The 16,399-nt window shown below is 38.0% G+C and overlaps 1 protein-coding gene across 2 annotated transcripts in view; it reads right to left on the bottom strand.

The window, feature by feature from the left end:
- LOC116299720 (cytoplasmic dynein 1 heavy chain 1) overlaps positions 1–16,399 on the bottom strand; it is a 65,098-nt gene that overhangs the window by 37,488 nt on the left and 11,211 nt on the right. For both annotated transcript variants that reach the window (XM_031708438.2, XM_031708439.2), the window contains exons 21-47: positions 16,146–16,286; positions 15,281–15,503; positions 14,844–14,989; positions 14,478–14,588; positions 13,924–14,133; positions 12,553–12,699; positions 12,113–12,279; positions 11,549–11,722; positions 10,311–10,662; positions 9,523–9,720; positions 9,010–9,292; positions 8,749–8,849; positions 7,577–7,727; positions 7,098–7,335; positions 6,519–6,702; positions 5,772–5,984; positions 5,427–5,579; positions 4,921–5,006; positions 4,674–4,830; positions 4,240–4,458; positions 3,373–3,576; positions 3,069–3,236; positions 2,460–2,693; positions 1,758–1,932; positions 1,392–1,545; positions 609–938; positions 91–277 (exon numbers count right to left, since the gene is read on the bottom strand). In XM_031708438.2, coding sequence (XP_031564298.2) covers positions 91–277; positions 609–938; positions 1,392–1,545; positions 1,758–1,932; positions 2,460–2,693; positions 3,069–3,236; positions 3,373–3,576; positions 4,240–4,458; positions 4,674–4,830; positions 4,921–5,006; positions 5,427–5,579; positions 5,772–5,984; positions 6,519–6,702; positions 7,098–7,335; positions 7,577–7,727; positions 8,749–8,849; positions 9,010–9,292; positions 9,523–9,720; positions 10,311–10,662; positions 11,549–11,722; positions 12,113–12,279; positions 12,553–12,699; positions 13,924–14,133; positions 14,478–14,588; positions 14,844–14,989; positions 15,281–15,503; positions 16,146–16,286 — 5,106 coding nt within the window. The remainder of the gene's footprint in view (positions 1–90; positions 278–608; positions 939–1,391; positions 1,546–1,757; positions 1,933–2,459; positions 2,694–3,068; positions 3,237–3,372; positions 3,577–4,239; positions 4,459–4,673; positions 4,831–4,920; positions 5,007–5,426; positions 5,580–5,771; positions 5,985–6,518; positions 6,703–7,097; positions 7,336–7,576; positions 7,728–8,748; positions 8,850–9,009; positions 9,293–9,522; positions 9,721–10,310; positions 10,663–11,548; positions 11,723–12,112; positions 12,280–12,552; positions 12,700–13,923; positions 14,134–14,477; positions 14,589–14,843; positions 14,990–15,280; positions 15,504–16,145; positions 16,287–16,399) is intronic.

Raw genomic sequence — 16,399 nt, 5'->3', positions numbered from 1 at the left:
CATCAACCACTTCTAGCTTGGGTGGATCAGCCATTAAAACAACTTTTCAGGTGCACATTAAGAGTGATATTTTTAGTTACTAATGTTTACCTTCAATCTGGCTTTTACAAAATCTCTTAGTTCTTCTTGTTCTACAGCCACATAGTCCTTAGACAGCCAGTTACTGTAGAGTATAGGCCTCATTAGAGCAGTCTTGCTGTCAATGTTAGGGAAGTGCTTCAAGGCTACCAGGTCCACATTCTCATCTGTCCACTTTCTCTCATCTTCTTCTACAAGTCTAAAGGAGAAAAATGTTTTCATTTAGGAATTGTTATTATTTAATTGGTGGTGCAAAACGTTTCACATGAGAACAAAAGGCCAAAAAATGTGGCTGCCATATTGGCTGATATGACCAGAGAAGCCAAGACAAGGTCACTTGTTTAAATCTTTTAATACAGCTATGATCACGTCCCCAAGAATAGAACGTTGTACCGTAGCTAATACTAATATTAAAGCTACTTTGAGAGAAACACTCAGATGGCATAAAACTGCCAAAATTCATTGTAGGTTTTTGACAATACAATTTGACTTTGAAACAGCTACATATGCCGTACACCAATGTGTCTTACCTGTCTTGGAAGAGTCTCAAAGCCTCATGAGCCCAGATCCTGACCAGTGCTTCTATACTCATAGTCTCCAGTGGTCTCATGGCTTCACAGATTCCTCTCACCCATCTACTCATCTCACGAGGACTGTAGATGTAATGAGGCTGCATGTCCTGAGTGAAACGTTCCTGTGACATTGTGTAAAACTCCACCATGGCGTCAGTAAGAGGCTGTGCATAGTTCCTTAATGAAGGCATCATTCTCAGCATGGCACGGTTGAAGGTGCCATAAATCTGGGTCAGGGAGGCAGGGCCTGGGTAATCAACGTAGATCACAGACACATGGCGAAGGAATCTGAAAGACACATAGAATTTAAATAATAAATAATAAATAGGACTTAGCACTGGAATTTCCACAGAGTGGCTCTTTATCAACTGAATTGCCGTCCAGCATATTTTCCCATACAAATCATTATGAAATATTTGATTTTGTATTTGAAGCCATTTCTCCTATAGTCAACATTATTAGCTAAAACTTTGCCTTCTCACTAATATTGAGGTGCTCTTTCCATTTCTGGTGTTCATTTTGACACAACATCTCTTTTTAAAGGGGGTAGGGTCATGTGATCTGTTGTTGCAAAAGGCCCATTGGGAACACCTATGCCTTCCAATCATAGGGCAAGTAAAAGACCAATGTCTTGGCGTTTTCACGAGTTTCGTTTATCTAATGTATGTTACTGCATATAAAGTGTATACTCATAGAATGTTCTGGGATCCTTTAACATGTTATTATTAATTGTGAGTTAACCTGTGGGTCAAAGGCTTTCTGCCTGGATCAGTAGGAGGGTTACAAGCTCCTACAAACTGCATTCTCTCCAGAGTAACCCAAGCCTGGTCTGAACTACGGAAGAACCCTCCATGCTCAACAATCTGTCGCAAGAATGATATCACACGCTGGGTACCTGAAAATATCCATAACAGAAATATGTGTCTTACATATTAAGTCTTGAATAAAACAATCATTGTCTTTAGTCAGAGAAAAGTGGAAAAACTCAGTTGAAAATAAATTTGTAGTACTGACTTTCCAATGCTTAAAGAACACAAACTGTCCAATCTCAATGAAAGTCATTTGTAGGAAGTCTACAATAAGATAGTGAGCACAAGATGGTCTTACCATAGTGATCCATGTCTGGTAAATTGATCTCATCACAGAACAGAACCATCCACTTATTGAGCTGTGCAGGGGCCAGGACAATGCCGTTTGGTGTACGTCTGTATTCACAGTAGTGATCAAATGTCTTTAGAAGAAGCTCTGGTGTTGTTGCACTGGAGAAATTCAAGCCTACAACCTTGAAATGTGAAACAAGAGTAGAGAACATGAGGTGAACCAAGGCCAATTTTGAGCCTTAACACTTTTTTATAATATATGTTTTTTCCCCCTTTTTTCCAGCTACAAAATTTTAATAATATACTTTTAACAAATTTTTAGCCATGTATTTTCTATACTTAACATTGCATAAATAGTTCTAGTAATAGATTCTCCTCAGGTTGTAGCAACTCCTTCCTTTTTTAATGTGTTTAAAGACTTTATCAACTTAATTTTATCAACTAAGGGTTTAAAACTCATTAATATGAACAGGAAGACAACAAGAGATTGTAGGTAATAGTAACTATCAGTGCCCCAAACCATCTGTAGACCAATTGTTGACCATTTGCTGGTCATTTGTCAACTGTTCCTTGAACGCTTGTGGCCCGTTTGTCCCCTGTTTGTCTACAGTTATCTGTGGTATGTAGTGACCTGCCGACCAACAGCTGACCAACGGTCGGTTAAAAGATGGTTTGGGACCCTAATAGTTATTATCAAGATTGTACTAACCTCCATGTCTGGAAGAGCCCTCAAAGCACTGAACAGTGTCATGGTTTTACCACTACCTGGTGGTCCACACAAGACAAGAGGTTTGTGCTCAGCAAGCCAGGTGTAGAGGAGTGACTCATGACGGACAGTGTCAACTGTAGGAACAACAACATCTGGGGCAGCAACTTTGTGGGTCTCTACTTCAATCTGTGGCACCTTGGACTGCCAGAGAACCCATTCACCTTGAATTGTTACCTGTTGTTTGGGAAAGAGTTTTATCAGTGAAATAACATTTTAATCCTGTCTAAAAATAGGAACACTATTCTAAATTACACTGAATTTCTAGAGGGAATTTTATGGAGACTAGTAAATGAAAAGGAGACTGCCTGTTTTCAAACATCAACAATGACATCAATCAATACCAAAGAGGCAGAACAACAATAACAGTAAGAAACAGTTCCAAGATTGAGATTGGCATGTCTGTAATGTCTGCAATGGTATGGAAAGAACAGTATGAAAAGAATGGTATGAAGCTTAGCAATTCATCAATTAACAACTACAAATAAATAGAGGGTTAACATAAATTATATGGCAATTATATAAACTGCAGCTAAATGCATATAGAATTACCTCAAAGTCAACCACAGTTGCTGTTGAACTTGAAGGAAGTGGGATAGTAGTGATGTTCCTGATGTGAGCACCCAGTTCTTCTCTGACTTTCAGCTTGCCATCACCAGCAAACGCCCATAGCAAAGAATACACCAAGTATCGGGGTATATACTTGTCAATCTGGTCACGCTGCAGAGAAAATTTAGAGTAACAATTAGAGGTCTTGCACAACATGGCATTGCTCTACTTGAGAAGCATCATGGTGGTGCTTCGATCACTCGCAGTATAATCAATTTGGCAGCTGTATTCATAAAATATTGCTTACCTCCATTGGGAAGTCCGGATGTTGTTGGTTGTAGAGCAAAACATTTCTTATTCCCTGGTGTAGCATGGAGAATAGAGATTCCAAGGCACGCATGCGGGTGAAGTCCATAACATGCTCTTGATTGACAGCAAACTCAAGGCACTTCATTACAAGGCCATTAGAAACAAAGTGTTCCCTTAGATTCTCAACAACATCTCGCTGAACCTGTAATGTAAAAGTTTCAACAATTAAACACCTTTTAACAATGCAATTACGAGCCCAATGAGAAAACAAGCCTGGGACAGGGGCAAACTTTGAATTTTAATCCAATTAGCAAGAACATTTAGTCATCTGAGAAAGCATCTTAATATATTAAGTAATTCAGAGTTACAAGCCTTCAAAAGTGTCAAATATATAAAGAAAATTTATGTTTGGGTAGACAAACAAAGACTTGACGTGGAAGATCTGAGGAGGGCTTACTGGGTGCCATGGATTGCTCTCCCCACCAAGGAATGCCACATAATGTAATATGTAAAGCAGTTCCTAAAGACAGTGTCCCCGAAACCCTAAGAGACTTCTGCCATCAGTGATCTGCCCCTCTACAGTGTATTTTTTTGACTAGCTTTGGTTTACTCAAGGAAGCACACTATTTTTCCCCAGGAGATGTCCCCACTATATAAATTGGCAGGATGCTCATAGGAGATTTTGAAAATTACCCTAATACCATAGGTATTAGTCAAGAATGTTGTTCAAGTGGGCATGGCAACTAATGATTAGTGGTGATCTGAAACCCTAAAGGGTAGGACATACATCCCCACCCTTTTCCGATCAAAGTCCCCCGAGATATTCTCTTTTGTCTAGGATATGTGTTACATCTATGCATCTCACCTGCATTGATGGAGAAAGAACTTCTTCTTCCTGGGGTGCTCTGATATGCTGCATATCCTCCTCTGACTCTTCAATGGGTATCTTGCCCATGCGCAGCAGGTAGTTCTCAAATATCATTTCTGTCGACAACACATCCTCACTGAACCACACCATACCACAACGACTGACTGTGGCTAGGGTTGCAAAGCGAAGGTCTTGGACCTCAAACATTATGCGAACCTACAAACAACAACAAATGCGTTTAATGTCGTGTGTGGTAAATAATGAGTGTAGTGGCATTGCTTGTGTAACAGAATGGGTATTATAAGGTATATTAAAAAGGCGAATAAGTTACCCAATGTTATGGTCTTAACTTTACAGGTTCATTTCACTATAATTTATTTTTTCATTCCCATTTCATACCATTTATTTCTTCCTTAGATATTTTTACTTACATTGGGTGGTATAGCAAGACGTTCTCCATTGGGGAGTGTTAAGAGCTTGTTGTCATCTAGCACACTGTTCAAGTTCTCAACCCATTCAGGGTCTACATCACCATCAAATATAATCCACTGTCTCTTGCCAAGCTCACCTCTCACATTCTCAATGATCCTGGTGAAATAAATAAATAAACTTAAGAATTAAGCCACCTTCTGAACAAGGAAACCATAGCCTTACCCCAGTAGATATTTTAGAACTTACTTTCTAAGAACATGAGTAAAGAGACCATCAGTCCATTCTCTTGTGTTGGGGTCCAATGTTCCATAGAGGAATTCCTTGGAGATGGCCTGTATAGAAAGAGAATGAAATTTTGTTACAATGAAATGCAAGCATAACATTTATTTGTCATGCTTCATATTCCAATCTAAAAAGAAAAAAATATTGTTCAGCTGCGAAAATATTACAAATTGCCGAGTGCTACTCAGTCTCAAATTTCAGATCTCCAACCAACGACATTTTTTGACATGATTGGGGTGAAATAGGGTATACACAGAACTTTTCAATAAACCTTGTTTATTATTCCCATGTGTTTATTCTCTTGATTATCATTTTTTTGTCTACAAGTCTTGCTTGAAAAAATACATTAATAGAAATTAAAGTCAAATGGAAAACCTTATCTCAGGTCTGAAATGGTTAAGAAGGATGTCTAAATGGGTCAAAGTCTATAACTGACAGTGTAAAATAGCTGTGAGGTGTTTATTGGCTACCTTTGGATTGAGGACATGTGCCACACCCTCAACACCTTCTGATCTCTCTAAGGCTTTCAGGAGTACTCTCCAGGCCATGGATTTACCACTTCCACTTGGACCAACCATCATTAAACCATGATGAATTTGACAGATCTGGTAGAGCTGCAGCACCTATTGTGAAAAAAATTAACAACATTTACTAAGATAGAGTTTCTTGTAATAGTAATTATGATACCTGATGATCACAGGTCCCCAGGGAGGGAGAGTGGGGGTAGTATACTTTAAAGCTGTGATCATGACCACTATGGCTGCAAATTGTCTTTAAAAAAATGTGGTTAAAACCTTTTGACAAACATACAGTACCTTATCAACCCATGCAGCACCCTGGTCTTCCCCTTCTCCATACACCAAATGCATCTCTTCGCACACTTTCTTGATCTCAGCCTTTAGTCTTCCCATATCAGCACAGATGTACTTCACTCCTGGGAAGACATCTGATAACAGGCTCTGCAGGAGAGGAATGTCCTCTGCAACAAGCTTGGGAACCATTGTCTCATACACACTTTGAATGAGGATCTTGAAATGAAATAAATAAGATGAGTTGAAATACTTGCAAGTATTCTCTCTGAATTTCTTGGCTAGATATAATAGTATTAATAGAGGACAATTTTCCTGCCAGAAATTGAACCTGTCCAGTTAAATCTTATTGCCTTGCCAGTCATTTTGACAAGAAACACTGAGCCAGCCAGTGATTATGACTGGTAACCAACCAGTTGTTATTTTACCACCATTTGCATTGCTACGCGGCCACCCTAGACAAAAATCGCAACGTGCACTTTGCAATAGACTGCCGTCAATCAAACATGTTGAAGTCATTTACACGCGTTTTGATCGGCCCGGATAGGCCCGGTGAGTGTGGCTCATAATACTTGTAAACAATCTACATGTTTTGGTGCCTTTTGAATCACACACGCGTGTAAATGATGTCAACTTGTTGGATTGACGGCAGTCTATTGCAAAGTGCATGTTGCAATTTTTGTCTGGGGTGGCCGCCTAGTAATGCAAATGGCGGTAAACCTAACTTTAAGTAAACAGGCCTTGAATATGTACCTCTTGTTCATTCAATCCTTCAGAGATAGCGGCTTCATCTGCTTTTTCTCCCTTTTCTTTCAAATCCTCTTTGATCTTCTGAATCTTGTCCCTCTTGACATTGCCAGCACTCACAAGCACACTCTTCAATGCTCGCAGCCCAAAGTCATAGTGAGACTGGTTGGACAGTTGTTCTTCACAGAGTCTGTAGATGTTTAGGAAAGTGAGTAATTGGTAATGTACCCATACATCATAATGATTGTGATGGTGATGGTGATAGTAATAATGGTACCATGGTATGGTGTAAGTGACAAGGGCAGTAGTGATAATGATGTTACCAGTAATAATAATGAACAAATACAATGGTTGATTGCATTCAATGATGACTATGATGGTGATGATGACGAAGGCTGCAGAAGTGATGATGATAGACAATTGCATTACATTTGATGGTCAATGAGTTGGGTTTGTTGATGACAAAGAAGTTGTAATCAATACAGATGACAAATTTTAAATGATGATAATGACAATAGATGACAACTGATGCTTGACTAACAACAGGTATAACTAATGTGAGCTATATTACTCTGCAATACTTACTTGAAGAAGGGTACAATCTTTCTAGCAAGTTTCTCTGCTGTGCGGAAACCCTGAGAGTACAACATAACTTCAGCAATCAACTGTCTGTCAGGTTTGGTCATGGCAAGGCTGCGGAACAACTTCTTCAGATTGTCAGGCAAGTTAGATCGGCCTGCATAGCCAGGGTTCATTGTGATGAATATGGCCATGTTCTTGCTGACTTTGACTTGCTTACCAACAAGTTCAATGGTCAAAGAGGCTGTCAACGAAAACAACACTTCTATTAACACAACCAAAAGAAAATCCAACTAGGTTTTGTGGTGCTAAATTGCCATCTGTTGTGCCAATGCAAGGTCAATATGCAACCAACGAACATAATTTATAGAACATGATCACAGTCACTGCAGAAAGAACACGTTTTTCAGGCACATAACATTGTTTCTAAAAGATGAGGCACTCACGCTTATATTATTGAGCAACCTATCCATTGTACCACTTACCAGTATCATTGCTGCTCTCTTTCAAGGCCTGCTGGATTGTCTGAATCTGCTGGGAGACAGCGGACAACATCCTCTCTTCCAAACGATTGAACTCATCAAAGCAACCCCAGGCACCAACATGGCATAGACCAAGGAAGATACGACCCATAGCCTAGAAACAAATTCATTAACCATTAAATGATGAAGTTTAACATCAAGCTATTTATCACTATTAGAGCGCAAACATAATTTCAAGCATAAAATCTGTTAATGAAGAATAATACCATTGTAATCTCTGAATATGGGCACCAATGCCTGAAAGCTTGGAAAAAATTCTTTGTAGTTTAAGAAACATTTAGTTTACAATTATTATGAAAGCAACCTACAAAACACATCAGATCTAGATAGACTAAGATGAAAGCTTGTCGTTTCACTTCTCGATCTGACAACTTCACACAAAGCATTCCTGTTGCCATAATTTTGTTCCATTTAATCATAAAACTACTTTGCAGCATGTTATTTCATGTTATTTGTTTGTAATATTATGTTATAACTTGAAGAAAGGCATGTACCAAAACGACCATGCACATGACCACTGTTGTTTACAAAATGAATCGGAAGGATGACGCTGCCCAATTCAACTGCGTTCGTTCCTAAATTTAGTGTAGTTTTCAATCCACTCAGATACCAATATAAAAGCCGTAGAAAACTAGATCTGACAAAAAACAGGTTGATTCGGCTGAAAAATTGAACACGAAGATAAAACAAAACATAATCTTTGTGGAACAGATTCTTTGTGAAAGAGAAAACTTTAGTCAAGTTTTGCTCACGTATTATATGCGAGCACACTGTGATCGCGATGAAATTGTGATCAAATCGCGAACAACAACATTAAGAAAGGTGCAAACAAATTGTGAGCAGATCGTGAGCACTCGGTGCGATCAGCTCGCTATCTGCTCGTGCAAAAAACGTGATAAATGTACATGTTTCTGGGTGTTACTGTACAAAACAACACTTGACATGAAAATAAACAGGTTAAGCAACATGAAAAAGCCACAATGATTTCCTAATTTCTCTTTCAAGTTTTCTTTCTCTTTCTTTTTCTTTTGTTAATGACAAGAGCCTGAAGTTCCTTTTACAATAATCAGAATACTGATTTCATCATGGTTTTAAACCTAGAGTTAAAATATTACCTGGAAATCAAATTTCTCATCACAGTTAAAGACCAGCACAAATCTACCAAGCTGGTGTCCCAAGGCCTTGACAGACTCTGTTTTACCAGTTCCAGCCGGTCCTGAAAAGATGAACATGATAGTTAGTCTGGTTGTCATATTTTATACGTGTACAGCACCATTTTCAACTTAAAGGATATCTCTCTACAACATGATCATAACAACCGTAATAATCTGCATAAAATTCTTCAAAAAATAGATATTTTCTCTCTATATACTCACCAAATGGAGATCCTCCAAGTCTTCCTTCAAGGGCCTGAGTCATGGTCAAATAACATCGGTCAGTTAGAGGGGTTGTGACAAGCTTGTCTTGCACTCCCAAGTACTCAAATCCATAGTTGAACTTGGCATTGGCCATGTGAATAGTGAGTTGCTGTAACACATCTTTTTGCTTAGGATCAAAGTAGAATCTCATCTGGCTAAGCCATTCAAATGCCTTGTTGCCTGTCACTTTGCTGCTGACCAGTGTGCGTGTGACATCACGTTGGTGGACATGTTCAATGATCTGTATGGCGACAAAAAATGAATTTCATTACCCTACCCTTTACCAACACGCAGGAAAAGATTTTAAGCATATATACATGATAAAAGTTGTGCTTAGTTAAACATGCAGGTTTTTCTTGTTGCACCGAGACTTGACACAGTTTGTGCTTTGACATGTTTGCTGGGGTAAGCATCATATAACAGACAATACACAGATAATAAAGTAAGTGTTGGCTAAGTAAAGTTTCTTACCAAGTGTTCCAGTTTGCGCCGTCTAACAGGTGGTTGTTCTTGGAGTACAGAGTCTGCCAGTACATTCAGCGTAGCGTCAACCACATTCAATACCTTCTCAACAGGCCCAAGATCTGATGGCTTGGATGCCACTGTTTGAAGAGCATTTTCACAACTTTCTGACCAGGAGATCTGTGCTGCTAGGACAACTAGTTGTGCCTATGGAAAAATATGGTACAATGAATAAACAGACTTGCAAACTACTGTTGCTGAAAGCTTTCCTTTCAAACCAGATTATGAATTAATCCTTCAGTATTTACATAGTGTTTTTAGACCTGGACAACAACAAAATTAAAAATTTATGTTTTGGGTGCTTCAGAGTAACAGTGATTAACCATACAATCCTGCTGATATGAGAAAAAAATGTTAGCCAATCAAAATTGAGAAAATTTGCAAAACTGAGGTGTCACTTTTTCTCTCGAAATTATGGATTTCCAGTTCACCAAACTGTGGAGTTTCTAATAGCAGCTGATAAGAGTGACACAATAATTCATGAGTTTTTTCCTATTTTTTATTTCAATGGAGGCCATGTTTTTGTTTTTCGCTGGTCAATTTTCACAGGCTTCATGAGTGACACATTAGTTTTGCAGTGACGACATTTCTAGATCACTATTTCAGATGATTCAGCTGGACAGTTTGATATTTTATTCCATCAAATTTAACCTTAAAAAATCTTAACCTTTGTTTAAGTCAAACATATTTGGATAACTAAATACTTGCATATATTTTTCTCACAAGAAAATACGTACCTGGTATTTGTCTACCCATCCCATGTACGTACTACTGTCAATCTCTTCAGTGTTGAACTGCCGAATCTCCTTGACAGCTGAAGCAAGCAAAGTTGCCAGACTTGTGCGCATCTCACCCTCTACGCATGTCAGCCATTCATTAACCTTGGGATTTTCTTTGAGGGAAACTGGCTTTCTGAAAACAACTTCTTCTCCTTCCTTTGAACTAAGACCTGTGACCAAGGTCTCATCTTCATTCAGGATGATGCTCGATACACCTGCAAACATCTTCTTGAAATGTTTCTGCAGCTTGGGGATGCTCTTGCTGTTGCCAATAATCTCAAGAAGATCTTCATCACCGACAAAGTAGAACCTGTGAATGTTCAAAATATTGATTGGTCAATGTGTAATTGGTTTATTTATATCACATTATGTCAATATTTAGACTCCAGAAATTTGGCAAAAAAGGAGTCACGGAGATGGGCTTCACATGTGAGTAGAGTTTGTTAGCCAGGCTCTCCTTGACTTGAGTGTTATCAGGGCTGTCAACCCCCAAGATATTCAAATCTGGAGAATTGATAGGGAAGGAAATGACGTCACAGCGCGTCAAAAAGCGCGCGAAAAGACGTCTTTCGCTTTGTAACATTTGATGTGATTGGTTTATTTCTGACCAATCAGATTATCACTTATATTACAATGGCCTGCTTGCAAGAACAGTTTATGAGGAACGTTTTGATTTTGTTAGCGATGTAAAATAACACAAACAACACAAAATAATTGGAATTTTAATTATGGTTGTGAAAGTCGAGTCTCAGAAGAAATGGTCAGCTTCGGCGATTATCCGGGAGAATTGAGACTCTAATCTGGAGACCGGGAGATAGGGTCCAAAAATCTGGAGACTCCCGGTTTATCCGGGAGAGTTGACAGCCCTGTGTTATTCTCTGAAATTCTTCCCTTCACAAAAATTAACAACCTAAATCCAGTTCAATTTGTGAGTTAGCCCTGCCCTGACTTTGATCAGCCTAGAGGCTGTTTCAGGTTTCAATAGAAATTTGAATGTTTTTTTCAAAAGCAATAAGGCTAATAGATTAATTCAAAAAGTATGAAGCCAGGACAATGAAGTGTTCATTCTTAACACCACACCACCTAGAGTAAACCTAAATGTTTCATCCAATAAACTACTTCTAGCCTTTGTAATATCCATTCAGAGTGGAGTATAATAAAAATAACCTGCAGTTTGAAGATTCTCTGACCCTCACCTTGGAAATGATGATCTCTCCTGCTCAAGATATTCTCCCAAAGCCTTCTGGATCTTGCCAAGCAGGTCTGCCAGTCTCTCAAGCTGTCGCTGAACTCCCTGGATGTTGAGAACATCAATGATCTTGGGTGACTTTGCAACCTTCTTCATCAAGGTCAGGAACTCTGTGCTGATGCTGCAATATACGTTATAAAATTCAGCAATGATTACAATAATGAAAATCACAAATTAAATCAAGGGTCTTCAAAAAAATTATAAATTAAGAAGAGGGGAGTTTTGCCATAGCTGTGATTATTGGTGTTATGGAATTTTTACAAGCCAAATGGATGATTGAGAATGAAAGGAAGTGTTTTCCCTTTAATGAAGGTTGACAATGAGATTCATTCAGCTGATTAATGGCTGACAACAAAGAAAGATAAAAATCACTTAATTCCCTGGCTTTAATATTAACTGCCGGATATCCGACAATGTCTGGCCAGAACTGGGAGTTGTTCAGTCAAATATTTACCTTGCTAGTCATTTTGACCAGTAACTGATTTGCCATTATTTGAGGCCCTGTAATTACCTTCCAAATCGTTGAGTCTCTACTGGAAGCAAAGTCTTGATATCAGCACTTCCACTGAAGATGCCATCAAGGTAGACCCATCGGCGCTGCACATCTATCCATACATCAAAGATGTCATGGATACGGTTCAGTTTTTCTTCCCACTGCAGGGCATCTTCTTCAAACACCTGTAAAGATATAATACATCATTAGACCAAGCCTGAGTGATGCTTCCTGCTTTGTGACCTCTGTTGCAATGTACTTTTTAGAGCTTTAATCTTAATCAGATTAAAAGAGTTTCAACAGAAAATAAGCAGTGTAAATTCATGTACTCAATGCTAATGCTATTCAACTAAGTAAAGTAACTAGTAAAGCCTGGTTTTCGCTAGTGACACAAGCATAAGCACAAGCACAAGCATAAGACTTCATACAAACACTGAAAAACTGCTTTCCAGACCTACCTTGTAGTATGGAGAAAGCTTCATGGCAGAGATGCTGTTGATGTGTTCCTTGACCTTGGTGAACAAGTCATCCCAGCTGCGGATCAGACGGCACTTGTTCTGGTAATTCACCAGATCAAGCTCGTAGGTTTGCCAAAGATCACGCACCTACAGGAACATTATGATGAAAACGTTTTAAACAAAGAGGTGAAAATCATTTTGCATTAAAAAAATTTAACAAACTTTGTTTGGCAATAAAGAATGAAATAAGATGGACTCTTGAGTTTGGTTCGTTTCATGCTTCAAGTCTACTCCAGTTAGCAGGCATCCCAGCCACTTTTTAGACAAATTTGATAGGAAATATAGGCTGTGCAAGTTCTAAATATAGGAAAATATAGGATTTTTTCCCAAAAATATATGCACTTTATAGGAGCTAAGATAGCTTTCCGGTGGCGTAACCAGGGATCAGGAGGGTGCACAGGCAATGATTTGCAGAACTAAAAAGCCATAAATAAAAAAATAAAAAAAAAAGAAGGGGCCATTTTATTTCCTTCGCCAAAATAATATGCTAAACAGTGTAAAATATAAATGAATCACTCAGCAGTTTTCCTATTTATAGGAAATATAGGAGGTTTTCTTTAAATATAGGCTCTTTATAGGATCCTATACAAATTATAGGAAATATAGGATATATAGGAGGTCTGGGATGCCTGAGTTAGACTTTTTCTTTCGAATATGAATATTGAATATGAACACAGACTTTTACATTGAATATAACTGATTTTTAGATATTTATTATTTGCTGAATATGAACATTGATTTTTATATCAAATATTCTAATATTAATAATTATTGTTTATATATACACCTACTTGCAAGAACATTGACATAGAACATTAGTGATTTAGTGGGATAGGAATTATATTAAAAAACAAAAGAAGATCACTGAAGCTGAACATTTTCTTTTGTCTTTTAATGTATTCCTTTCTCACTAAATTACTAATGTTCCAATATCGTATGACAACGTTCTTGCAAATAGGTGTATATATAATATATGTATAGTATTATTATTATTATTTATATCAGATTTATTCTCAAGTACTTATATCTTATAATATCTTATCTTATATATTTATATCTCTTGTAAATAACTTTTGCATATATGTTTATTTAATGTTATTATTTAAATGTTTTCTCTTAATGTTAAGCACCTCAGAATACACGTACTCATGTAATAGGTGCGCTATACAAATCATTAAAAATTATCATTGTCATTTTGTTTGTAAAAGCGACTTTATTGTCGCGGGATTTAGTGGGATTGGGTTACATGTGACAACCACTTAAAATAAATGGCTCTTTGCATTAAATGAACCACAATCAGACAAATCCTACCTGCTTCAAGAATTCTTCAAGAGCCATTTCTCCTTGGGCAACAAGAATGGTATCTTTGACAATAGCTTCATTCTTCAGCAAATCAATGTCCCAGACTTGTCCCAGGGTGAGATCAGTCAGTACCCAACTAACATGGAGTTTCCTCATCAGGCCCTTCCAGTGTCGTTCCTTGAGAGCTTCGGATTTCAGTTCTACAATCAACACATTGACCTGTGAAATAAAAGGAAAGTAGATTAAAATGAAGCCATCATGAGTGAAAATATTCAGAACCCATGCCAAGAAGCATGGTTTACATTGTTGTGGCTACACACACTGCAAAAATTTGACAGGGGACACATGTACTTGTAAGCTAATTAATTGTACACATGATATTTTAAATAACAAAAGTAACATTTGGATGTGTCATCCCACGTCAGAGCTGAGAATTGCAAAAAACACTGTGCAAGGTAGCTAAGTGTACACATGAAAAAATAATAACAATACTAAGCAGAACAGTAGTACAGAGTATGACATCTGTTAGAATTATAATCAAGGGTAAGCTGTATGTTCAGTACCTTGAGGTATGACTTGATAGTGCTCTGGACATGCTCAAATGATGAATACTGTCTCAGGCGTGAAGGAAGAGCTTTCATCTCATTCAATAGTGCCTCAAGTGACTGACGAAGCTATGATATAAAGCATAAATATGAATTAATATAGACAAAAATAATAAAGTAAAAATCTTTTTTAATCATCTTTAAATTAAGACTATAGTGCATACACTTAATTGCAAAATCATCGTCGGGTTCAAAAAATAGAACATGATAGTTGTAAAATTCTAAACAACTTAGATGTATGAATGCAAATCCTCTCCTCTCCTTCTCTTCCCTTCCCACTAAATCATTAGATTTTGTTATCTTTACATGGACATTTTTGTATACCTTCCTTGGCTGAACAGACAACCATGGCCTTTCCTTGAGCTCCTCAATCTTCTCCCAGAACTTAGCAAGCTCTGACCAGACACCTTTCAGGTCTTGAAGCTCTTCCAAGGCAACCTGGACCTTCTCTTCACTTGGGACCAATGTACCTATGAAAATATCATTAAGCATTTAGTTGAAGCATAACTTCAAAACCAAACATCAATGTTATTGAACCCTTGAAAAGCCTCTACCTCAGGGCGCTGCTAAATATTACAAGTTGAATTGGAATTTGAAGCGGAGGATTTTGCAAGGGGAGAAAAACCTGTTGAGTGTATTCTATTTTACATCTATTCATCACAAAATGATAAAGTGATAATAAAAGCAGTATGCCCACATTCTTTTAATCTACAGTAACAAAAGGTTTCCACTACTATCTGCTCTCTTCTCTAATACCCTACCTGGTTCCATTAGCTCCAAAGCTTCCTTGGCTTTGGCAACATTGTCTCTGTCCTCCTTCAGCCTGGTGAACTTTCCTTCGATGACAGCAAGGGCGCTGAGGGCCTGGTCAGGACGGATGTTACCAGATACTGGTTTGGTCTTCTCCCATTCACCGAGCAGCTCAGTTGAACGAGCCTCAACTGATTGATCCTCTGAGATGATCTTCATTTGCAGAGTAGCAACCTTTTATTAGAAGGTAAAAGAAAATATAAATGGATAATATTTTTCTAATGCAAGCAATGATGATACATGCAATGTTTTTTATGCAAGTCATGCAGAGACTCATGACTAAAGCACTTGACATCAGAATGAATTGGAATCTAGAAGTTACATGCTGCGAAAAGATCATTATTTTTGGGAAGTCAGGAAGGCGTGGTGGTAAAACCCTCCCCTCTCACTTCTGAGGTCCCAGGTTCGAATTCCAGTTGCCCCATGTGATCAGAGTAGGTCTTTCTGACCCAAGAGTATTTTTTCAGATTTTCAGATTTTCAGTTTTTCCTCTTTTTGTGGTGGTGATTTGCGACAACAAATTATTTGGGGAGTGACGAGAACCGGAGATTCCAGAGAAAAAGTACCGAAGCCTCAGCAAGCAGGAAAGAAGCAGTAAGGAACTCTGGTCATGTGATGTTACATGTACTGTAGTTCTGAGAATTGGTCTTAAATGCACAGCAGTGATAGGGAAATGTGATTAGATTACCCATGCTTTCCACATATGAAGACAAGAAAAATTCTACAAAGGGTCTATTTGGAAAAAAACATAGCTGTCCAAAATGTATTCACCCATCATCAATAAAAAATACCAGCCAGAGGACTGTATTTCATTACCTGAGTTTGGATGCTGGAATCCTTCCTCTTGAGGATATCATTAAAGGCTCCCCATTCTCCTTCTACATTATCAACATGCAGCCAGGATGGTGGGAATGCAAAACGCTGACGTTCCAGGATACGTTGACCCTCTTTGAACATCTGTGAATGTAACAAGTAAATAATTAGATAACTAACAAAAAAAAAACACATTTACATCATAATTTATACAGCCACTTGCAAAATTCAGTTTACAGTGAGGACACTTGAACCAT

Source organism: Actinia tenebrosa, unplaced genomic scaffold (assembly GCF_029948245.1).
Source record: "Actinia tenebrosa isolate PJP-AT-01 unplaced genomic scaffold, QUT_ActTen_1.0 PGA_scaffold15__27_contigs__length_11533743, whole genome shotgun sequence".
Taxonomy (NCBI): domain Eukaryota; kingdom Metazoa; phylum Cnidaria; class Anthozoa; order Actiniaria; family Actiniidae; genus Actinia; species Actinia tenebrosa.
Note: the sequence above shows the minus strand (reverse complement) of the source record. Positions and strands in the feature narration are given on the sequence as shown.